This window comes from Dioscorea cayenensis, chromosome 5 (assembly GCF_009730915.1).
Source record: "Dioscorea cayenensis subsp. rotundata cultivar TDr96_F1 chromosome 5, TDr96_F1_v2_PseudoChromosome.rev07_lg8_w22 25.fasta, whole genome shotgun sequence".
In the NCBI taxonomy this organism is placed as follows: Eukaryota; Viridiplantae; Streptophyta; class Magnoliopsida; order Dioscoreales; family Dioscoreaceae; genus Dioscorea; species Dioscorea cayenensis.
The window spans coordinates 11,057,724-11,083,093 of NC_052475.1; the positions used below are offsets into that span (position 1 = coordinate 11,057,724).

Below are 25,370 nucleotides of genomic sequence, written 5' to 3' on the forward strand. Positions count from 1 at the left end.
AGATATTTTGTCAAAAAAAAAAAAACAACAACAACAACAACGACAACCTTTCAACATCAAACTCTTTCAAATAAAAACCAAGGCATGCAATTGAAGTTAACACAATATTTCATGCTTACGAATGCACAAGCAGAGACATCATACAAGGCATGGATTAAGAAAGAACTTATCTAATGAATTACAACCCATATCACCCTAAACATAAGAGATCTAATCATGAAATTATTCACAAAATCACAGGTCAAACACACTTATGATCCCTCTCTTTGGAAGCAATTATTGGGGAAAACTCCAATGCCTCGAACAAAGAAACTTCTCTCTTCCTTGATGTAGATGGGATCAGGATACCAGAGATAACGTGACAGGCTATAAGTGCTTCTTTCTTAACCCATGACATGGTCGTCGAAATGAGAAACTTGCAAAACATGCTAGAAATTCGAATTAACAAGATAAGATTTGGAATCGTTATAAACAAATAAGGATAAAAGATAATGTGCTATTATTATTATTATTATTATTATTATTATTATTATTATTATAAAAAATGGCGAGGTCCACAATAAATATGATAATTGGGATTTATCATTATTATTTTTTTTTTTTTAGAGAAAGAGCCAAAGGCTAACAAAAAGGAAAATATAGGAAAAAAAGGGAAGTAAAAGAAAAGGTTTCTAGAAGAACAAAGGTCTTCAAGCCAGGTTGGACGGTCCAAGCCCCGTAGAAAAGAGAGAGAAATGGATTGAGTCGGCCAAAGGACGCTAGTTCATTAGCGATGTTGTTGTCCTCCCATGGAATGTTGACAAAAAAAATATTAGGAAAAGATTTGAGCAAGGTCTTGAGCTTCTGAAGTTCAGTGGAGATTCTCGAAGCAATACAAGGATGATGCTTCACGATTAAGTTAGCAATCCCAGGGAAATCACAACAAATCTTTGAAGGAATCCAGTCATGATCTTTGCATAGCTCCAGGGTCCAGCAAATGGCATCTGTCTCAGCAGAAATTGGCAAAGAATAGATTGCACCCAGGGAGCCTGCAAGTAGATTTTTACCCATATTATCCTTAGTTAAAAAACCAAGACCAGAAGAATTTGTTTTAGAGTGCCAAGAGGCATCAATAAAGAGAGTAATTGTAGGGAGGGTAGGAAGAGAATTAAGGGTATTAGAAAACTACCTGTAGATCTTTCCAGAAGCATTGAAGTAGTCCGAACAAATAAAATAAGCTCTGGAAATGATAGTATCAAACCTAGGAGCCAACTTTTTAAAAATGAAATTACATTTGTCCTTCCAAATCAACCATGTCATAAAAGCAAGAAGAGCTTTAGCCTAAGCATTATCAGTTCTAGAGTAATGATGAAACGATAGCCAATCACCAGAGGCAAGGAAGGAGAGGTCATCAGATATAAGGCCCAAAGAGCTGAGGAGAATGCATTAAGAACTAATGATTTTAGAGCAAAACCAAAAAAGATGAGCAGCAGTTTATTCTTCAAGCCCACAAAAGGGACAAAGCATGTAAGGACCAAAGTTTAATCTATGGAGAAGGGCGCCAGTGGAAAGTTTACCCTGAACCATTTTCCAGATGAAAAATTTAACTCTAGGGATGACACAAAGTTTCCAAATACGATTCCACCCATCCCAACAGTAAGAGAAGTTGCTATTAGAATTAATGGAATCATAAACTGAGGCAGCAATAGAGGTCTTATGAGTCGGAGAGGCCCATATCCAGAAGAAATATGCCAAGATTAATCTTAAAGTTTCTCAGACCATCCAAATTTAGATTATCACCAAAAACCCAGCTAATAATTGAGGAATTCAAACCATTGTCAACAAAGAAATAAAAAAAAACTGGATATCCGCATGAACCACATCCATGTTAAGAAAGGTAGGCTTTTTAATGATGGGAAGATCAAGGAGACAAGGGTCTCTCAACCAATCCACAGAAGACGGATTAGTAGACATAATCTGGAGATTAGGTTTAAGATAATCAGCAAATTTACAAAGCGATTTGTAAAACCAAGAGGAACCAGGAATTTTATAATTGATCCAAGGGTGCCAATTCTTGTATTTATCTTTGAAAATATCCACCCAAAGCATGTTTCTAGAATTAAGAGTGGCAAAAATATTTTTGGACATGAGTGAATGAGAAGCCAATCTAAGATTCCTAATTCCAAGGCCGCCCTCAGATGAGTAATAAGTGTCCAACCAACTGAATGGAAGCCGCTACTATTGCCCATCCTACCCTAGAGGAAGTCTTGAGCCTGTTTAGATACTGAATCCATAATGGTGAAAAGGGAGATGCATGACTGAGAGAAAATAAGTGGGAATTGAAAAAATGGAACTGTTAAGAAGGACTGCTTGGTCAGCAAAAGAAATAGAAGAGTGGTTCCAGGAATGAATGGCAGAGCTTACACGGTCTGGAAGGAAATTAAGTTGACTAATTGAAAGTTTTTTAGGAGAGATAGGAACTCCCAGATAAGTAAAGGGGAAGCTACCAATCTTGATGCCTAGAATCCTGGAAATAGCTTTGGCAATTCTAGAGTTACACTAAGAGGGAAGGTAAATCGTAGATTTGAGCAAATTGGCTTTTTGGCCAGTCAAACTATGATAAAGGTTTAGGCAGAAAAGGTTGTTTCTAGCAGCTCTTCTGGAGGCATTAGTAACCAAAATGAGATCATCCGCAAACATAAAATGGTTGAAATCATCCAAATACTGCTCATGAATCACAAGACCCCTTATTAGTAATACAATAGTGAATGATAAAAGATAAACCAAAGCTAATAATGATTTTCATCTAATTCTTATTTTCTCATTGAGCTTCATCAATCTCTTATCTCACTATGACTGTCCGGCCTTAAAGTATGCATTTCTGACAGCATGCATCTCACTGGCTACATCTCTAATGCTCATTTTGTCTCTTGCCAATCTTTCTGAGCAAGCAAGACCTATTCTGATGACAGAAACTAAGCATTCTTCTTCTGCTCTCTGGTTGATGCCATTGGTGGTGCTTTCATTGATTGCATGGTCTATAATTTTCATAACTCTGTCAGGAAAAGCCATATGAACATATTCGCGAAGCTCCAAGCCATTGTTGAACATGTCATCAACCGGTCTCTTTCCAGTGAAAATCTCTAGCAGAAGGATTCCATAGCTGTAAACATCTCCAGAGGTAGACACTTGAATTCCAGCTCCATACTCTGCAATGCATATGATGCAACTCAGGTATAATTTGAAAAATTAATTCAGAAGAGATGTTTGTTAAAAGGAAGTGATAAGGAGTATACCTGGAGCTATATATCTAATGGGCCCTTTGATTCTCATCAAGTTATGTGAATCATGTTGAGATATGCTCATGGTTTCAGAAAGGATCCTTGCCAACCCAAAGTCCCCAACCACAGCATTCATGTTGTCATCGAGGAGAATATTGCTAGGCTTCAGATCACAGTGAATGACTGGTGGTTGGCAATTGGCATGGAGATAGTCCAGTGCATCAGCAACATCCACAGCTATGTTCAATTTCTGAATCAAGCTTAGTTGGTTAAAGAGGCCAGCATCCTTCGGATGCAGCCATGTCTGCAAACTCCCATTATTCATGAACTCATACAACAGAGCTTTGAAGTCATCACCCTTGGAATCAATACTTGAGCATGCAGTTAAGATCTTGATGAGACTTTGATGCCTGATACCTCTCAAGGCCTCATATTCTGCTATGAAACTCTTGGAGGCACCTCGTTGCTGGAGATTGGAGACTTTCACTGCCACGATTGTGCCACTGGGATCCAGAGTCCCTCTGTAAACAGAACCAAAGCTTTCGGTGCCGAGTAGGTTGCTGGAAGAGAAACCATCAATAGCTTTGAACAACTCATTGTATGATACTTTGAGATACTTGTCAGCAAATGAAGGTATTGATGGAGATTTTTTCCTTAACCTCTTTCTCTGGTACAGGAATGCAAGAGAAGATAAGAAGATCAATAGTAAAATGAATGCCACTATAGGCACTATGACTGCAATCTTCAGTGATCTAGACCATTTTTTTTCTTTGATGAAGTTTCAAGGCAAGGAGGAAGGTTGAGGGATGAAATGCCTCCACGAGACAGATCATTTCGAGCGGTGAAAAGCTGCCGTCGCATTCTTAAAGACCCCTTCTTGATAGACTTCACCACCGAGTTGGTTGAAAGATAAATCTAAGGAGGTCGGTGCATGCAATTTGGTCGGAGAATCGGAATTGGCCCTTTTAAGCTATTGTGTGAGAGGTTAAGCTCTTGAAGACCTTTAATGTTACCAAGAGATGCAGGGATGGTACCTTTAAACAAGTTATTGTCCATGAGTAGTGTTTCTAGTTGCTGACAGCTGCCTAATGTTGCAGGTATTGCACCAGATAACTTGTTACGAGACAGACCAAATATCCCCAAATTCTTCAAGCTACCAACTTTTGCAGGAAGTTGCCCGGACAGAGAGTTGCCAGACAAATCCAAAAAGAAGGAGAGAGAGGAGAGGAGAGGCTGAGAATTTCCTCAGGTATGCTTCCATTGAATCCATTGTTAGAGAGATCCATTGATTCTATGTTCTGCAGGTTTCCAAGGCTGGAAAGAATGCGGCCTGTGAGATTGTTATCAGACACGTAGAAATGCAGCAGTTGAGTGAGATTACCAATGGAAGAAGGTAGTTGCCCTGTAAAATCATTAAAGAATAAGACTAAGTTCTGCAACTTGGTAAGCTTTCCAATACCATCTAGAATGGTACTAATAAAATTATTTTTGGACAGTTGGAGTTGCTCTAAGTTGATGAGGTTTTCAATGCCTGAAGGAATTCTCCCAGTTATGCTATTGGTCTATAGCATAAGTGACTGGAGATTGGTCGAGAGGTTGCCCACCGATTCCTGCAACACACCACTCACATTGTTTCTGTTCAGAGCCAGTACCTGGAGTTTGCTGCAATTCGTCAATGAATCCATGAACCTCCAACTATCAGGCTCATTTATTTCAAACTCATTGGAGCCAAGGTTCAAACTCATTTATTTCCAACTATCTTGCAGCTTTCCAAGCTCTGAAGGCACCTCTAGAAGCATTAATCAGTGAGGATGGAAGAGTTCCTCCAAACTGGTTATCAGACAATAAAAGTGCCTGGAGATTAGGAAGAGTGGTACCAATATCAAGGGGAAGGCTGCGATGAAATTGGTTAACCGCCACACTAAAATAATTCAGAGATGATAGATTGAAAAGAGTGGGAGGTATGGTACTAGAAAGCTCATTTTGAGCCATCTACAAGAAACTTAGATTGGTAGCATAAAGGCCAAGGTTTTGACAATAAACTGAGCTTTACAAAAGAGGAAATATTGGAAAGGGTTGAAGGAATGGATCTAGTGAAGTTATTCTTAGCTAAAACAAGTTCTTGGAGCTTCATCAAAGAGCCAAATTCTGATGGAATATTTCCATAGAGCTGGTTATAGTGTAGGCCAAGAGTTTGAAGATCAGAGCAGTTGTTGAGACCAAGGGGTATTACCCCAGTAAGTGAATTATAGCTAAGGTTGAGATTCTGAAGCCTTAGTAACATGCCGATATCTGGCGGGATGCCACCGGAGAAGCTGTTGTTCATGAGGAAAAGGCTTTAGAGGAATGTAAGGTTTGTGATGGAGGAGGAGATGGAGCCAGACAAGCTCTGTGAATCAAGTTGAATGGAAATCACTCTCCCTGGATGTATTTTGCTGCATGAGATTCCAGTCCAGTCACAGAAAGGTTTGTTGTCATTCCATGACTGAAAAACTACAAAAGGATCATCAGTTATTTCGGCCATGAATTCAAGCAGTGCCGCCATGTCATTCTAGATTCCAGGCAAGAATGCGGCCTCGGTGGGACGATGCACTGAACATAGATGGAATGAGAGTAAGAAAGAAAGCAAAGATAGCCAAGATATGCATTGCATTGTGTGAAGATGATCCATTGTTTGCTCGCTTGTGGAGGAAAGGAGGTTGTTGGCTTTATAACAATGCCATCCACTTCTCCACATGGTTGTTGACTGGCTAAATATGAACAAAAGTTTGGTGATGTGAATTCAAATGGGGCAGGCAGCTACATCCATGCATGATATTCTCTATATTCTTCTTTATATATATATATATAATAGTTCCCAAGTTGGGCACAAATTATTATTATTATTATTAAAGGAAATTGCCAAAAACACCCCATACGTTTGCAATATGCACAAAAACACCCTCTTAATTTGACTATCCCTAAAAATCCCTTCCTTTCAAATATAATGATTTTTAAAACCTCCCCCCCCCCCCAAAAGCATGTAATGGTGGTTAACAGAGTTACATTTAAATTTTATGGACGAATTTTCCCCTTGTATGGGGAGTCATGGCAGTGCAATCATGTTCCCGGTTTGAGAGGAAATGGGGGGTTACTTTTTGGGTTAATCCCTAAAGACTCTTACTATCACCGGTTAAGTTTTTTCTCTCTTCGCCTCTTCAGCTTTTCCATTTCCAAAGTTGTCTCCGCCTGGGCATCATTATATTGAAGAAGAACCTCGCTTTCCACCATTCTCTCTCGAAGAATTCCTGCTCAAGTATTCGGCATTCCATCAGTGTGCAATCTAAGATATTGAGCCGAGGCGGACGCCGTTGAAGAAGTTGTGTTTAGTGTTTTTTTTTTATAAATGATTCTGTTAGAGAAAGAGATTTCTTGGTTTTGTTTTGTGGTCCTGTTTTTATTGGATGATATTGAAATCTGCATGGAGATTTATCAGCTAGGGTTTTGTTTTTGTTTTCAACTTCGTCTGTGTATAAAAGAGATTTTCGATAGTTATGCCGTATAATGTTTACAATGTAGGTTTCCGTTTAAGTTAATATGGTTGCAGTTTTAAAAATGTGGTTTCCGTTTAAGTATTAGGATTTTATTTAAACATTTGAGGTTTCCTTGTAAGATTTATTGTTTCTGTTTAAATAATGAGATTATCGTTTAACAATTTATGTCTTTGTTTAAAAATTTAGATTAACGTTTACAAACTTTTACTTCCTGCTTAAATTTATCTGAATACTGTTTAATGTGTGGTTATTGTCGCAGGCTTGTGAATATGGCGGTCAACCTAGTTAATGGCCGATGCTACTTGATACCAGTAGTGGAGACATTGGCTGAGTTTGTAACATTCACCGAGATTGAAGCTGTGTTTCAAGAGAGGGCCCTCCTTGATTTTTTGCTGCAGAGATATGATGGCCGCACCAACAAATTCAGGATCGGGGGAAGCTTGGTAAGTTTCAGGCCCGAAGATGTGGCTCTCGTTCTTGGACTGCGTTGTGATGGAGATGCAGTCGTATTTCAGAAGAAGAAGAAAACACATTCCTTTTTTGAAGATAGATATTTTTCAAAAGCCTATGAGAGACAAAGACTCCATCAAGAGAACACTTGACCAACTTGTTCGGCAGTGGGAGAAGAAGAAAATTTTGTCAAACTCCTGATGGTGTACCTTATGGGTACAATCCTCTTCCCAAACACCTCATGCTCTGTTCCGAATTGGATCGTAGATTACGTCGATGATCTACCTGGCATGGGGCGATACGCATGGGTATGGAGACAAGCGACACACAAGTGGCTGATGGAGGACGTCCCACAAGCGGCCGTTCGAGTGTAAGTGAGATGCACCAGGCAGAAGACGAATACGAGGTAAGTCAAAGGTTGCTCGGTCTCACTGAACATCTGGTTTTACGAGCTGACTGGCACCTAAAAGAAGGTGCGATTTGGCAAGACCCTAAGGATGATGTGTTGTAGTGAAACTAGTTACCGGAAGCAAGCGACGATAGAAGCAATATTGTCATCACTCGAAGGAAAAGAGGTAATAAATCATGAGCTTCCATTTAAATATCAAGATTTTCTGTTTAAAAATATGAATTGGTGTTTAAATTTTTGGATTGGTGTTTAACTATTTGGGATATCGTTTAAAAAAAATAACTACACTGTTTAAATAATTGGATTACTTGTTTAAAACCATTTGCTATTGTTTAAATTGAATTCTCTTCACTGACATTGTGTTGTTTAACTATATTAGTTTTCTGAGCTGGTTGCGGCGAATGCGGATGAACAAATATTCGTTCGGGCTATCCGCCGAGGGGATGCTATTTCTCCCGAACCATTGGCGCGAAGGCAGGATGATAAGCCATCCTTTTCAAGGCGCCTCCGACGTCGTTCACCTAATGTCAACCTAACCCGCGCTAGAATACCCCCCTCTCCCGACAGCAACATCCCCTGCTACCTACTCAGCCCCCTGATCATTAATTTATCACGTTTCCTATTTAAATATCAATGTTACCGTTTAAATATCAGTGCGCACGTTTGAATACCAACCTACCATGAAACTTATCAAATATATATATATATATATATATATTGATAAAAATTAATCTAAAATTTACAAGAATGCTTCTAAATCAAAATTGCGGAATAAACGATCGAGCCACATATTTTTTTAGATCAACTCCATCTTAAAGGATATTTCATGGTCATCCTCCTCTGGAGAATCATCCGCTTAATTGCTTGCCCATCATTGCTTACCCGTCAGGCAATTACGCGGGCATTCCGATTTGAACAGGAAAAGATAGTTTAATTTGTTTGCGTTGCGGCTGATTAAATCTCCTGAAGAAGATGACCATGACACACCCTTTAAGATATAGTTGATCTCAAAAATGTGGTACTGAAGCGAATATCCTAGACACCCTCTCACCGACTCGCGGGATCTCCACATGTGGTCCAGTACAAGCCCTCCATAACTCTTCGAATAAACCCATCACAAAAATTTTGCTTACAGCAATCCAATCCAATCAACCCATCGCATGAAGAAGAAACTCATTTGAGAAGAAGCAGAGGAGGAGGAGGGGGTGTCCAAGGGAAGGGGTCTTCCTTCTCATTTATGGTGTGAAGTCCACAAGCCAGTTGACGCTTCAGATTAGAGAAAAAAAAAAGGGAAATGCATGGGGGACCAAGCTTGACTGATAACGAGGAAAAATTTATATGCTTCCGATATTTATGTTAAATTTTTAAATGGTCTATGATATATTTAAAGAGAAAGTTGAACTATTAAATAATAATTAACTCATACATCTAGATAAACATAGAAGAGAAGAACTTTACAATGAGAAAATTTATTTGTTTATTTACAATGCCTAGTCGGCGATAAGTTCGTGATTCTCGTCCGTAGGATTCTCATTGTCGGGTATGGGGAATATAGCTTCCTTATACGCTAGTTTGTAATTTTTGACGTTGAAGTACCCGCTAATAAATCCATGAACATTGGGTCACAACACTTCAGATTGATCTGGCGAGGAAGGAAGGCATCCCACACCATCAGGGTCGCCATAGGGTGGGATAGGAGCGCTCGCAGAATTCGAATTCCTGCCTACACTTTAGTTTAAACGAAAACGATCAATATTTTAAGCAGAGACATAAAATGTTTAAATGATAAATTAAAAATTTAAACGTTAAGTCAAATATTTAAACTGAGACAGAATAAAAAAGACAATGTTTAAATGGAAACGTAATATATTTAAACAGAGACTGTCATAGTTAAACAATAATTAACTTATACAACAAGATAAACATAAGAGAGAAGAACTTTACAACGAAAGGAACTCGTTTTCAGTAGGATTCATAATGGCACATAGTCTGTCTTGACAACAAGATCGACTACAGCGCATTTGAAGATGGAGTACACGTGACACATCCACTGGAAGTCAACCTCATTTTCTATTGGACAAACAGTTTTATATCCATCGGGTGTAATAAACTTCACCTTGACACGGGAAACATCGAGACCCCATCGCTCATATATCTCAGCTAACACCGATTCCCAAGAAGTCAGCGCCGTGAACATTATCACTCGTCCCTCCCCGTTGTATCTAGCAATACCACAAAAACTCTCCATAATAAACCTTCATTTTTATAAATTATGTTACTCCCTCCCTCCCGCAGAATGATCAAAGTGAGAGCAACGAAGAAATTCTCATCTTATCAGGAAACTAGCAGAACTCAAATCGAACAAACCAAATGAGGAGAAGAAGAAGATGTGATGAGCCTTCTAAACTTTGTTTGACAAAAAACAAGCAGAAAGGCAAAAAAAAATGCAAAATTGTATGTATAAAGGTCAGAAATGATGTAATTGGGTGGTTTTTTCCCACCATTTTCAAGGGCAAAAATAGAATTTCATAACATTGATCTATTTAAAGTGAACGGTAGGGGATAAAAGGGAACTTACATAACAACGGAAAGGTTGTCCCGAGTTTGCCAAAGTTAGAGGACTGTTTATTATTATTATTATTATTATTATTATTATTATTATTATTATTATTATTATTATTTTAAGTTTCATTTTAAATTCAACAATTAAATTACATTATGCACCCTTGTTTAACAATATATCTTTCTTTTGTAACGAGGGATCATACATTTTTGACCCATCATATACCGGTAGTCAAGGTTTTGTTATTAAAACAAAACCTCCAAATCAATAATGATAATTATAAAGCAAATTATTTTTTAAGTGATTTAATTGAAATTAATTCAATAAACATAAGCACAATTTAATCATTTTGCACTATAGCTAACACCAATAAACTCTCCACAAATCATCTATAGAAACCAATTACGCCTTTTACTCTACAACTATCTTTATTTATTCGTTTATTTATTCATTTTTAAGATTCATAGAAATATCATTATTAATCTTTACAAGGAAAAGATATCAATGTTATTCAAGCAGAACTTAATTTAGAAAATTTACCGGATAACTTTTTTAAGTTCCCAACATTATATATTGATTTCAACAACTTGTATTATTAATTTAGAAAAATCTCTTATTGAGTAATGGTGCCTTTATCGTTATAAAATATTTCATTTATGCTTTTTGTTATGCACTCCACCAAAATAATAATAATAATAATTTATTTTTTAATTTGATGACCACTTTCCATTCAATATATTATTTCATGTTTTCAACTTTCTATCTATAAAGATGATTGATACAATAAAAAAAAAAGTTTATTAAAAGTATTGGCCACTTGCTATTCAAAGTATTATTTCATGTCATGGTTGAAAAATGTCCATACAATTTATCACCTACTTAAATATCTATGTAATTTTTTTTTTAAATAAATGGGAAAAGTCCATAATACATAAAAAAAATCTCATTGGTAATTTGTATTATATTAATGGTTCTTGAATTTATTTAGTTTTTTTTTCTTCAAAAAGGTTTTAAAAAAAATGCCTTTTTCATAAAATAAAACTGTTTTGATATATTTTTCAAAAATAAAAATGAAATATTTTTATAATTTTAATACTTCCAGTGGGATATGGATGCCATGGAGTGCGAAATCAAACGGTGGGAGCTCCCACAAAGAAATGCCCAAGTTGATAGATACTTTAACACATCAAAAGCTCAACTGAAAAATGAAAGATTGCGTTCAAAGCAAGCGCTGCCAAACAAGTTGTTATTTATATTGATATCAGTGGATGGATGCGAACCTTGGGCTGCCAAAATTAATGATAATATATATTTTTTTTTATTGCAAAAAGGAGTAACAACTAAGAAAAAAGGAAAACCAGCCAACTAGAAAACTAATTTATAGACGTGCAGAGACCATTCAGCCAGCAAGGGGACGGTTCAATCCTTTGGAGAAGTCAAAGTTAATGATAATTAATAGCAATTTTAATTATGAAAAGCGCTTTTCCATGAGGGTAGAGATCTCCCACATTGGATTATGAAAAGCTTCGGCAGAGCTGGTTTCCAATTTTAATTCTTCTTTTTCTTTATCTGTTGTATTTGCTTGGTGTTGTTTTTGTTCTTGTCTTGTTGTTTATTTTGCTTCTGGTTTGTAACTAAACTCTCTTATAGAACTTTTTTTTCTTATTAATAAAAATAGCTCTCTGAGCTCTTTCCCCAAAAATTTAATGATAATTAATAGCAAAAAGATGCCTAATGCTATTCGTTCTTGCCAAACTTCCCAAATTGTTAAACTGAATGAGGTGGCAGCATATGTGGCATCCACGTTAGCATATAGGCCTTCTTTGGATTGGTTTATTAAAAAAGTGGTTTTTTGAGTTTAGTAGAAGTGCTTCTAGAAAAAAATGTTTTTCCAGAGCAAGTTAAGCACTTTTTTGTATTTTGCGTTTTGATTATCATTTCTGTAAAAACCGAAGCTGTAAAAATAAGCTTAAAAACAGTTTTTTTTAGAAGCTGGTCATGACTAGCTTCTAAAAAAACTGTTTTTTTACCATTTTTTTTTACAGCTTTTGTTTTTGTAGAAAATCTAATACAAACAACTTTTTTTGAACCCAGAAGTGCCTAACTTATAAAAAAGCACTTCTGGGTTTTTCAAAAGCTAATCCAAACAAACCCATATTCTCTATCCTAGTCTGTCAAATTAAAAAAAATTAAACAAGATAACTCTCCCAAAATGAAGCCCAACCCTAGATTAGCCCCCTTCTAGCGGTCGCTGGCCCATCTCTCCCTCTCGCCGTCGCCATCACCGTTGCCAGTCCAGGCTCCCCTTCATGCCGGCGCCGTTCCAACTCACATTGTCGCCGTTCCAACTCACGCAGCCGTCATTCCAGCCCCGGCTCCCCTCATGTCATTGTTGTCCCTTCTGCGGCCTCTTCTTCTTTGTCTCATCCCATCCTCTTCTCAATCCCTCCCTATCGCATCTCTCGGCCCTATGTCTCCTTTCTCCTTCATTGGACCAGCCGAAGGTGGCTCTTGAAGGTTCCGCAGGCTGAGAACGTTGCCAACAGAGTGAGCATATGCCTACCAATGACAATCTAGTGCCTTTTCTCTCCTGCTCCTTTGTCCTCTCCTCACTGTGATTTTTTTAGCTTTATCTATCATGGGTGGAAGATAAATATAAGTCTGATAAACCAAAGATAATGGTGCCTTATGATGGCATGTTTGTCTTTCTCTATTTCCATGAATATTTCTCTGAGATTATTAAGTTCTATGGCTTCATTTGTCAATAATGTTGCATTGCTAGAATTACTAGAATAAGGAGAGAAAAGTGAGGTGATTGTTTTTTTGTGTTTGAAAGAATGCATGCTAGAAATTTCAGTTCTTGAAGTTTCCTCTATTTTCAATCAATCCAATCTTGAACATACTCTAAGTGCTTCTTTGGTTTTATGTGCAATATGAAACTGAAGATTACTTCTACTTGCAGTGTGCCACGACAATTGAGTTGTTTGGCATTTTGTAATCTTGTATGAATTGGTAGTATTTATGCATAGCTTGGATATATGATTATGTTAGTTATACTAGGAATAGTTTAAAATTGTAACCATGGGATGAGTGACTCATGGAGTGAAGTTTTGTGGAAAAAAATTGAGGTTGTTCTATTGTGTTGGAAAGAATGCATTGCTAGAATTTTCTACTTGTTGCTTTTCCTCTAATTTCAGTCAATCCAATTGCAAGCATATCCTACAAGTTTCCTCAGTTTTATGTTCAATATGAACTGAAGATAAACTCTGCTTTGTCATTATGTGTATAAATAATTGCATTGATTGTATTAATGGAGAACTTGTAGGTAGACCTCTTGTGTAATTGAATTTGAGCTCTGAATTTTGGAAATGATAATACAGTTTTGGTGTCATTCTTTGCAAACAAATTGAATCTCTCAATGGAAAACTAGAAGCTAAAATCACATATTCAAGGGATGCAATGCAGAGTAATGGAGCTGGAGAAAGTTTGCAGAAAAATGTAGACACATATGACACAAGTCAAGAAAACCAAGTTACCAAGTTCTTCAACTATAGGAAGATCACTCTCAAGACTTTGTTCATCAATTTTTCTGCAAATTATTTCACACATAATGTTGTACAACAACTGGAAATGCGTGTATTTTTTGTGTGAGAATTAAATTTGAAAGTGAAAAAAAGAAAAGAAAAGATGGTGATTCATCTTCCCTTGTTGTCTATGTTGGTTGGTTCCTAGTTATTGATATCTGTTGTACATTCACATAAACCCAAAAACAACAATGAAATATCTTCAAAACTTGTTCTATGTATTGATATTTGCTGTATATTCACATAAACCCAAAAAAACCAAAACAATGAATCACTTGGATACCCTTGATGAAGAATCTGCAAATCACATAAACCCTAAAAAATGGGGAAAATTTTTACCCTAAAACAGTTGATGAAAGTACTACATTTACAATAATACACATCAAAAACATTCAAATCAAACTCAGAGACTGAATTACATCACTCACACAACATTAAATATGTAAAAAGAAAAAATAAACAATAAAATTCATTCCCATCAAATCACAAGAAATCAAGACACAATCACAACACCTACAATGAAATTGAACTCCAAATCCCAATTCCAACATCAACAATTCCAAAACTCCAACTTGTAAATCAAATAAATGTACATCAACAATTCCTAAACTCCAACTTGTAAATTAAATTAGGGTACATCAACAATCCCAAAACCTGGAATGTATCCTTCAAATGCTCATCCACTGCAAAAAATCAAAAAAATCAAAACTAATAACTGAAATCAGATAAAAAAAATCAAACCTTAATCCATGAGATATAATTCTATTCAAAGATATAATTCTATTGTTGGTGAATATAAAGGAAATTAAACACAACAAAGCCCATACTACATCTCAAGCTTAACAACTCTTCAAAACAAAACCCATACTACATGTCAAGCTTAAACATTACAATAAGCTCTTTAAACTTTCCTCCATTACTTCAGGTGTAGATATTATATCCTGCAAGAACAACAATACATGATTAAGAACCTCTTGTCCAATTAAAAGATGGGCATTATACAACTAAATCACATATCATGTAGTGTTCCTTTTTAGTTACCTGCAACGAAGTATCAATGTCTAGATTTTGTAAAGTGATTCTATCAACATGTATATTCAATGTGCTTGGAATAGTATTTGAAATCACATAAGGGAAAAAAATTTAATTATATTTTATTAAAAAATTATGTGAAATACCATAAAAAAATATACACAAATATAAATGTTAAATTCAAACATTACCACACTTTCTTGAGTACAAAGTTGAACATGAGTGTCATTTGGAGTTTGTGTATCTCCCTTTGTTTGTTTTTTCTGAAAAAACAGAAATTCATATTAGAGCCAAGAAATTATCATACAAGTGAAAAAATTTAATGTAAAATTTGATTACCTTCCTCTTATTACTAGTGATAATTTCCTCAATTTTTGACTTCTACCTTTTTTTTATGTCGGTCGGCCCTTACTCCATACTTTTAAAGGAGTTAGAAATTTTGTAGTTGAAGAGGTTGTTTGGTGTTGGTTATGATTTTCTTCCCTCAAAACCGGTGGTAGAAGTTGCTCTGAATGACTTCCACAAGAAATTGTATTGTCCATCAGCTTCTCTATCGCCCCATCAACACATTTCAATAAAAAATTATATCTTCCCATGGATTGTATTCCAATTTCAGTAGCTTTAGAAAATTGAGCACGTAAGTTGTTGTATCGAACTTTTTGCTCACAAGTTTATATGCCATCATAGCAATTCATCAATAAGTATGCATGGGCTTGATATCCTTTCTCCAGCGGGGTAAAATATATTGAGATGGAATGTCTTTTACATTCCTCTTGATAAAAACCTTGCATATATGCCTACAAATAATGCCTCTAAACTCAAATAAATGGCATGAGCACTTGTTGTCAAGTTTAATTTATTATGGTACACAATGAATACAACTTCTTTTCTGAGTCTGCCTTCTTTTCCTCTGAAATGTGTGTCACATGGAATGTAGATATTGGCCCATTTGAATTAACAAGTGCAAGATCGCAATATAGCATTTCTCTCAATTCATCTTGAAAAAACTTGAAATTTTCAATTGTATAAGCTTCTTGTAATTGGCACTCAAAATAACAATCTGTTAACATTGGAAAGCATGTGTTAAAAGAAGCAAAATCAGCCTTGTTTTCCTTTTCAATCTTACTTTTCAATGCATTGTCATATTGCTCCACAAATTGCTTTAATAATGTTGTAGGGCCAACATAGCTATCAAAAAAAGCATTTATGCTCTCACTTCTTTGTGTGGTAGACATTCCTACCCAAAAAACTCTATTGACTTAAACTACAGCCCAGCGTTGCCGATTTTTTTTCAATATTATAGTCTTTTATCATCTTCAACCAAATGTCTTTGAATTCTTGAGTATCCACTGCCTCTTAAATAATGTTCTTTAAAATCTTCTTTATTGCCTTGTACTCATTGAATGCTCCAAGCTTCTCAGGAACCTTCTTCATTATATGTCAGAGATAAAGCCGGTGATGAGAGTTCAGAAAAAAAAAAAAAGTCTTAATCGCACCTTGAATTGTCATGCATTGATCTATAATTATTGCCTATGGGGCCTTGCCGGACATACAGCCTAACCATGTCTTAAACAGCTAAATGTAAGTCGACGTATCTTCCTTTGATAACAAACCACAACCAAATAATATGGTTTGTCCATGATGGTTTATACCAAGAAAAGGAGTAAAAGACATGTCATACTTATTTGTTAAGTATGTTATGTCAATTGATACCACATCATCAAAAGCCTCGTAAGCTACTTTGGACCTTGTATCTGCTCAAAAAACATTTCTCATACGATCTTCCTCATCCATATCTATCATATAAAAAAATTTGAATTTCTTTGGTGCATATGAGAGAAATAATTCCCAAGTGCTTCAGTGTCCCCAACTCCAAGCCTAAGCTGCTTGCTTTTGCAATATAGTTCCTGCAGTCCTTCTCAGTGTATGTTAAGTTCTTAAAACCGCCACTTTCAATAGCTAAAGAATGAAAATTCTTGCTCAAGCCTATACCCTCTTGATCATTTAATTCAAACCTCTTTTTCACATATCCATCCATTTTTTTATTGCACTTTTGAAAACAAGATTTATGTGGACTAAGTGCATGATTATGCTCCAAATTGACACGGGATATAGTACATCATCCATCATTGCTGATTATAACATTTATCTTGGCTTGACAATTGGTTTTGGTGGATAGCCTTGGGCTGAAAGCATTTTTGGCGGTGGATATCCTTTTCCCACCTCTTACACGTGAAAGTGTGTAATACTTTAATTTTCCATCTTCTCCCGATCTTGTGCTTCGTTTTGTAATGCCAAAACCTTCTTTCCGAGCATACTCAACGTAGAGATTGTAAACTTCTTCTTCAGAATTAAGTATCTTTCCTGCCTTTGGAACAACTTTTACATATAGTGAATCCTCCAAACTAGAAGATCCAGCTTCGGTCACATTTTTGCTCGGTTCAAAAGACAAATGTTCCAATTCAACCATATTGTTCTTGATTTAGATCTATATTGATTAAAAAAAATTATAAAATAAGTGTAGTATAATTAAATATACCATCATAACTTTATTGTTCCATAACTTTCAACCAAAACCATGTCAAGTGCTTGCATATGCTTCCTTAAAGACTACAAACTTCTGAAGAAACATTTTGTTAAAATAACCCCTCATATTTTACAAGAATTGAGATTTACTTAAAGGGTGAAGCTGATAAAGTAGTTAATGAAATGAAGGTTAAAAAGATCCAAAAACATCTCCATCAAAGTTTTTACATTCTTGTCTACTTCATTAAAATAAAATAGCAGAACATGGTTCCATAAACCAAAGATCAATTCAAGCAACATATACAGTACCGAATCCTCAAAAATAACACAAACAATCAACAATTTTTACATCACTCAAAATCTCATTCAATGTGGAAACAAAGATACAACAATAACCTAATAACTTCTAATCGAAGAAAGGAAATGATTAAGAAAATCACCAGATTTTCTAATATTAAAGGGTCTTAATTTTTTTAATCAACACCAAGTGTGCAAATCAGACCCAATTGAAGCTCAAGAGCAGTATTTCTTCCTCTTTGACAAGAAGAATAAAACATGAATTGAATTTGGAGAAAAAGGGTAAGATTTTTTACCTCGGAGTATATTGCGAACTAGAAGGGTAAATAAATTCAATGAGATGGCTCAGCAACGGTGAGAGGGAGAGCCGGGATAGGATGGCGATAGCGTGAGCCAGGACAGGATGGCGACAGCACGTGGGCGTCCCAGCGTGAGTCGGAATGGCAAGAGTGTGAGGGAGAGCTGGGACCAGCATAATGACGACGACGGTGAAGGCAACGGAGATGGCATACGCGAGAAGGGGAGATGGGCCGGAGACCGTGAGAAGGAAGTTGAGGGGAGAGTAATCTCGGACTGTCTGGATGGAGACTTTTGTTGTTTTTATTTTAAATTTTTAGATGCAACTGAATAGGAAAGAGAATATATGATGCCACCTCATTGGGTTTAACAATTCGGGAAGTTTGGTAGGAACGAATAGCATTACTCAAAAGATAAGAACCAAAGACCATGCGAAGGTCTTGCGGTGCTTCGTACTAACACGGAAAAATAAAAAATTCAAATAATAATAAAATAGCCCAACTCTTTTTAAGAAAATATATATATATTGCCAAGATGGTGACTAGACCTCTAAATAAAAGAAAGGGCGTGCACAAATACCGATGGAGCAAGTGGGGGAGAGCCTGTGCTGTTATGCACACATGGGTATTGTTATACTCACACACAACTACTACTCACACTCCAAAAAAGTGCTCGCACACATGATTAGAACTCTCCCCACTTAAGAAGAGTTCTAATGGGAACTTGACTACCAATAGACCAATTGGTTATTGGTCTCTTTTTAAGTATGTTAAGGGGTATTTGGATGCTTATAAGTGAAATTATAATGCAAATAAAATTAAAGTAAAAATGAAAATGTTATCTTTTAAATTACATCAATAATGCTTGATTGGATGTAACCGAAAATTCTATATTTATTTTTTTCAATATTTAGTTTGATGTAAGTTAAGAGATATAGTCAACATGTAAGTGCAATGGTGAAATTACCATCATTTACTGGTGGTATTATCACTAAGAATTAAATATTTTTCAAAAAAATAATTTAATCAAGTAATTAGTTTAATTATTAAAATTTTAAATTTTTAATATTTTTGTAAAAATATTAAATTATTCTTCACATCCTCACATGGCAAATTAAATCCACTTCTTCTCTACCATGGTAAAGCAAAACTAGTGATAGTGAGAACTATAACAACCGTGTCATATTCATTACTAAAATTTAGTTCCATCTATAACTAAACAAATAACTAAACAAATATCATCAAAATTGCACTATCAATTCTTTTATATAAGTATGTGCAAACCATTTATGTCAAATGCATATAAATCTCACATTTGTTCATGGTTCACAAACCCTATATTTTAAATCAAGCACATAAATCTCACTAAAAATTTTCTTATAATCCACAGCTTCTAAAAAAGGATCAATTTTAAAAATAAAAAACAGTGAACAATGTTGAGATAAAAAAAACAAAGCAATGTTACATAAGATTAAAGATTCTAGGATTATTCAACCACCAAAGTTCTGTTGTTTAATAAATCACTAAATTCAAGTGAGTACCTGAGATCTTATATATATATATATGTGTGTGTGTGTGTGTGTGTGTGTGTGTGTGTGTTTTTGCATCATTCTTCGAATTCATACGGTCACACTCTTCTTTGTCATTTTGTTATACATTGTTTATGGACCAAGAGTTTGCTCTTTTTTTATGTAAAATAAAGTTTGCTTCCTCTATATCATTATGTATGTATGTATGTATGTATGTATGTATGTATGTATGTATGTATGTATGTATGTATATATTCCCCTAGTAGATAGTGAGAACAGATTGACTGATTTGAGTTAAGTGAAACCAAGAACTTGATATGATGATCACCTTTTGTTTTTAGGGAGTATATTGACCAATGATACTAGCATCATTTTGTTTGCATTCATGTGCAACTGATTTGAAACTATTTTGATTAGCACAAATATGAGTTTTGTTCAGGGGAAAGCTACTCTGTAGCTATTTATTGAAAAAAACCTAAGTACACACTAAAAACAGATAGAGACAAGACAAAAGAAGAACAAGACCCAGAGGACCAAATAAAACAAGACCGACTTAAAAAAAAATACACAAAAACAAAGTAAAAGGAACACACAAAAAAATAAGAAGGAAAAACACATCTGATGCACAATTCTCATAATCCACTTAGCTTTCTCCATCCCTTGATGATAAAGAGAAAGATGTCCAACTTTGATTCCCTGATTGGCAAGATTAGCTACAATTTTATTCGAGGAATGCTGAATTAGATCTATTTGAAAATTGAAGACCCTAGCAAGCCAAAGCTTGGTTTCATGGATCTGATTGTAAGATCATCATTGCATAGTCTTTGCATTATGATGAATCAAATCCCATAATTCCTTTGAGCTAATGAAAATATTGGAGCACCTTCCATTTAGCTTGGGAATCTTTTCCATTACAACATTGAGGGCCTTAGCTTCCATTTCCACTCTCCCACTCAACTCCATAGGAAAGGACCCTACAAAAATGATAGAAGTATTATAGTCAATCAAACAAAAACCAACCCCACCCTTACCGATTTCTCCATTCCAAGCAACAGCCAAGAAGATACACATCTCACCCATCTTAAGCCTGTTTTGAATAAAAAAATTCACCAATTGGCAATCATTGTGATGAAGCTTAAAATCCTAAAAATGTTCCATAGCAAATTTTGCAATTTGAGAGAAATTTGGAACTTTTTGCGTAAAGATAAAGTCACACCTCGCCTTCAAATATGCCAAATAGTTGTAGCAACGAGCGAGGCTGATTGATGAGAGTTTCTCCTATGATTAAGAACCAGTCAATCTCCATTAGTAATAGGATCATTCAGGATAATGGACAGGCCTGAGTGTTGTTTAATCAAGTTCCACACTATCTGACTTTTACCACAAAGTCGGAATAGATGGTCAGAAGTTTCAAGAACCAAGCCACAAAACACATAGCAATCCGGAGGGCTTAACCTCATGTTATAGAGATATTCATAAGTTTTAACTCTGCCTTGAATCAAAAGCCAAATAAAAGTTTTAATCTTAGGGGCCACCCTTAATTTCCATATGTTCCTCCAACAATTCCAATGTTGATAGTTAGCTTGATTGCTATTTAAGAAACTATAAACATTTGCAAAGATCTTATTATTAGCACAAATATAAGTTATGCCTATATTCATGGAGAATAACTTTCATATTATCTAAATAATGTGTCTTAGCCTATGCCCAAGTTGCTTTTGTGAATCTATGCATGTGTTTTTTTTTCTTCTCATTCTACAAACTATAAGTTAAGACATTTCAAGTGAAAGCCAAGAGATCTTTAAATTCAATTGAATTAATTGAAATCTTATGATAATACAAGTGTGCATCATTCATTATACATTTCACCAGAATGCATTGACATGCACATATTTCCATATTAACAATGAACTAACGAAAGTAATTAGAATAGTAAAAACAACAAATCAAACAATGATGGATGCTTCAATTTGTTATGGAGTTTGCTTGAAAAGCTACTTATAATGCAAACTGGGCTAGCCTGGCCTTTCACGGCACGGGCCCACTATGGCCCAGGCACTATATGTGCCTGGGTCGACCCAGGCCGACTTCCATTCATGCTAGGCTGGCACGGCCCACGCTGGCTGGGCTATGACCAAGTCGGGATGGCTAGCCTATTTTCTTTTTAATTAAAATTTTAATTTAAATAAGTTCAAATAATACTTTAAAAATACTAAAATTTAAGGAAAAAATATAAATAATCTATATAACTATAGATATAAGTTTATTCATTATAAAAAAAATGTACAAAACATTTATATCAAATCTAATAGAGCCAAAGTAAAAAAAAATCTAAAAATCTAATAGAGCACGTGTGTCTGGGCCAGCACAACCTGATGCAGGCTGCAGGTTGTGCTGCACACAAGCCACATATCCCTGGCCCAGAACTTCCTGTCACTACTGTGATGCCCCGATCCCAAGGGATCGACAAATGGCCGCATACCTACAAGGTTGTAACCAAATAGGCATGCAAGGCCTTAGTACCTGTCTCATACTAGAAAAAAAACATCTAACAGAAGTACTAAATTTCAAAAGTAAAGAAGGCTACAATGTTTGAAAAACAACAAAAAATAACAATGTCTGACATAACAACTAAACAAGGATAAAAACCAAGTCCACAAAAAAGGGAAATTATTAACTTGCTAAACAACAACTAGGCGATAGCTTGCTTAATGACCCTACTAAACGGTCCACCACCCAACTCTAGTCCTGATCTGAAAGATAAAGAGAACAACTTAATGAGCTTAATACCCTAGTAAGCACCCACTAAAAATATTGAGATCGCGTAAAGTTTAAAGATTTCAAAAACATACAAAAGTGTGACATTATCAATAAATATATGAATAAAACCCAAAAATCAGAAAATTTCAAACAGATATAATTTTTTAACTAAAAGAATATATAAGTCTTCCAAATAACTAATGCCAAAACAAAACATAAGAATTCATTTGTTTAAACTCGATGACCCGAGTCAAATTTCAGAGTTCATTTGTTTACCCTCGATAACCCGAGCAGAATATTAGAGGTTGTTATTCTTCAACAATGGAATGGTGTGAAACTATAGTTTCTATGTCAGAAATACATGTTGAGATGGTCAGTGTTTAACCCCCAGTGACAGTGTTATTGCAAAGTTAATCGGGGACTACAAGTTGTTTTATCAAGATATGTCATGTACAAACATTTGTCAAAAAAGAATAGAGAAATTCATTGATCCTATTTTTTAATAAAACATAATTCCAATTATTTTCCAAACTAAATATTTATATATGAATTTTAAATAATATATAAATAAGTAATTTAGAATTATACCAAGATAAATAATGTCATGTAACAAAAATAAATAAATAAAAATGTTAATACTAATAATGAAATGATTAGATAATAAGTTATAATCATTTAAAAACATAAATTAGTATTTTTTTTCAAGCAATTTCAGAAGTACAAAAATCCAAGATTTTCACGTATATATATAACAGGATTTATATGCGGGATACTTACCTGTCTAATGCCCAAAACTTTGAATTCACACCAATCAAGTTTCTCGGAGAATTCCAAATTTGGGAAGACAGCCCATCAGAATTTCAGACAAAACTTGTTCTAAAATCCAAAAGTATGCAAGAAGCATTTCAAGACACTAATGAAGCTACAAAAGTCAAGTGGCTAATAACAATTCCATTACAACCCTTAATATTGAAAACGGCATAACTTTGCAAATTCCGATCCAAATCAGGAATTTAAACCTTCTAAGAAACCTAGACATCTACAGATACCACATATCCAAATTTCACAATAATTAGAGATCTACAAAATTTAACCATTCCCTTTCTAATAATGATAACTCCCAGCATATATCTTCAAATCAGATCAAACTTTAGGAGCATATAACTAACTCAAATTTTAACAACTTCCTTGTTAAGAATGTCTCTTGATTCCAAATCTAAGATCATCAATTTCTCTAACCAATCTTAATGCTTACTGCAAAAATGTCACTGAGCATAACTTTACTAATCTGGCTCTAACCAAAACATACAAAGACAAAAGTTTTGCAATTTGACAGATCCAAAGCTAAGACTAAGTTCTACAACTTTTTTTATATAAATCTATGTCTAATTCAGACTCAAAAACCATAAAATAAATCAAAAATGCTTAAAGGCATGCACAAAAATCCTACCCCAGACACCTGCATTCGAAGGCTATATCTTACAGTGTCACACCCACCCCTTCTACTGAAGTAAATGTGGCACCCATCAGTTAAAAATTTTTTTTTAACTGGAAACTGACACCCTGTTTTAAAACAAAATCAGACTTACATATTTCGATGTACAACTTTACACCAACTACGAGTTAAAATACATAAATATAACAAATATAATTACTCTAATTTGCGGGTACAACCGCTACAAGATCACGACATCAATAAATAGGAAGAAAAAAGGACCCACTGCAGTCCTAGAGTCAACCCTGACTAGCTCTAAACTCGATCAGGCAATCTAGGGTCTTGCTCCTACAGCTACAACACATTCAGTTGGTCGGTAGTGGCTTCATAATTTCAAATACTTAAATACATTGTATATAAAGAATATAGACATCAATCTCTCAAATAATTTTCCCAACTTTCACAAATACCGGAATTCTAGCAAAATACAAGTTTTAAAGAGCTTTTTGAAAACATGAATTCATCACAAATCAACATCAAACCAATTTTCCAAGAAAATCCAAATTGTTGTGAGAGACTGCCCTCCTAAGAGCGGCAGCTGGGCTTCGCCCCCTCATCACAACCCAAAATAGCAAGTGATGTAAAACCGTCATCAAATCCACAGCCTAAATACTCTCCCCGACTTAGCCACCGTCGCAACTAGGTTGGGAGCCGCCAAGGTCTTCGCACCCTTGACGTTGGCCCATCGGTCCCGTGTGGTGACTCCGGGATCCCGATGTATCATCCAATCAAGGCTCTACGCTCCCACCTGATCTGGACAAATCAACACTCAAGTCCACCATTCCACCTCTAAAGGCTGGCCCGTGGGAATCCACTACTGCAGTAGTCGGGCATTAGCCCGCCGTCACCATCCAAACCAACATGTAGATGTACTAATAATACAAACTGTATAAATTATATCACAGGGTCCTTATCCAGGACATGCATTCACAGTACAATACATGCATAATACCAGAAAAAACCCAAATCCAGGATACTATTCCTATAATAGGAATGAAAACCAGTTCAACAAATATTGTCGGTAAAACATTTTAATACACGCATATGATTTCACAAATCATTCCAAATCAAAGCATATCTAACCATCCAAAAATAAATACATTAACCGAATAATTAAATCACATATACATGTATTTTCACTATTTGCAAATACATATCATTATACAAAACTAATGTATCAATACGATTGTCATGAACATCAACGGCAATTAAATATAAGTATATTTCAACATTATACGCAATTAGACATAATAAGATGAAATAGTTAAACCATTATTTCCAAAATACTAGCTTTTAAACAATTATTTCAAAATAATAATAATTAATCAATTATTTAAAATAATAGCCACTACCAACTCACCTGGTCTCCCTTGGGTTCCTTGCTAGACCTGGAACTCCCTCCCAAGACTAAACAACACCTAACAATATAACATAATAAAAATAAATATAAATATCACAATTAAACCCAAAAGAAAATACAATAAACCAATATCTGACTCTCTAATTGACCCAACTCACTCCAATCGGTTAAAACCCGACCTTACATAATTAAACCGGTCTCCAATTGCACTTAAACTAACTTAATTTAGGCTAAACACTGCTGAACCAACCTCAATTCCATTGAACCAAGCTCAAT

At 35.3% G+C, this 25,370-nt stretch overlaps 1 protein-coding gene across 1 annotated transcript; it reads right to left on the bottom strand.

Annotated features, from left to right (window-relative positions):
- Nucleotides 1-2,829: 2,829 nt before the first annotated feature.
- LOC120259981 (probable LRR receptor-like serine/threonine-protein kinase At3g47570) lies at nucleotides 2,830-4,093 on the bottom strand. Its single transcript, XM_039267431.1, has 3 exons — nucleotides 4,076-4,093; nucleotides 3,276-3,927; nucleotides 2,830-3,188 (listed from the first exon to the last, which is right to left on the bottom strand). The coding sequence occupies exons 1-3, from the start codon at nucleotides 4,091-4,093 to the stop codon at nucleotides 2,830-2,832; spliced, it is 1,029 nt and encodes a 342-aa protein (XP_039123365.1).
- Between the last annotated feature and the right edge of the window lie 21,277 nt (nucleotides 4,094-25,370).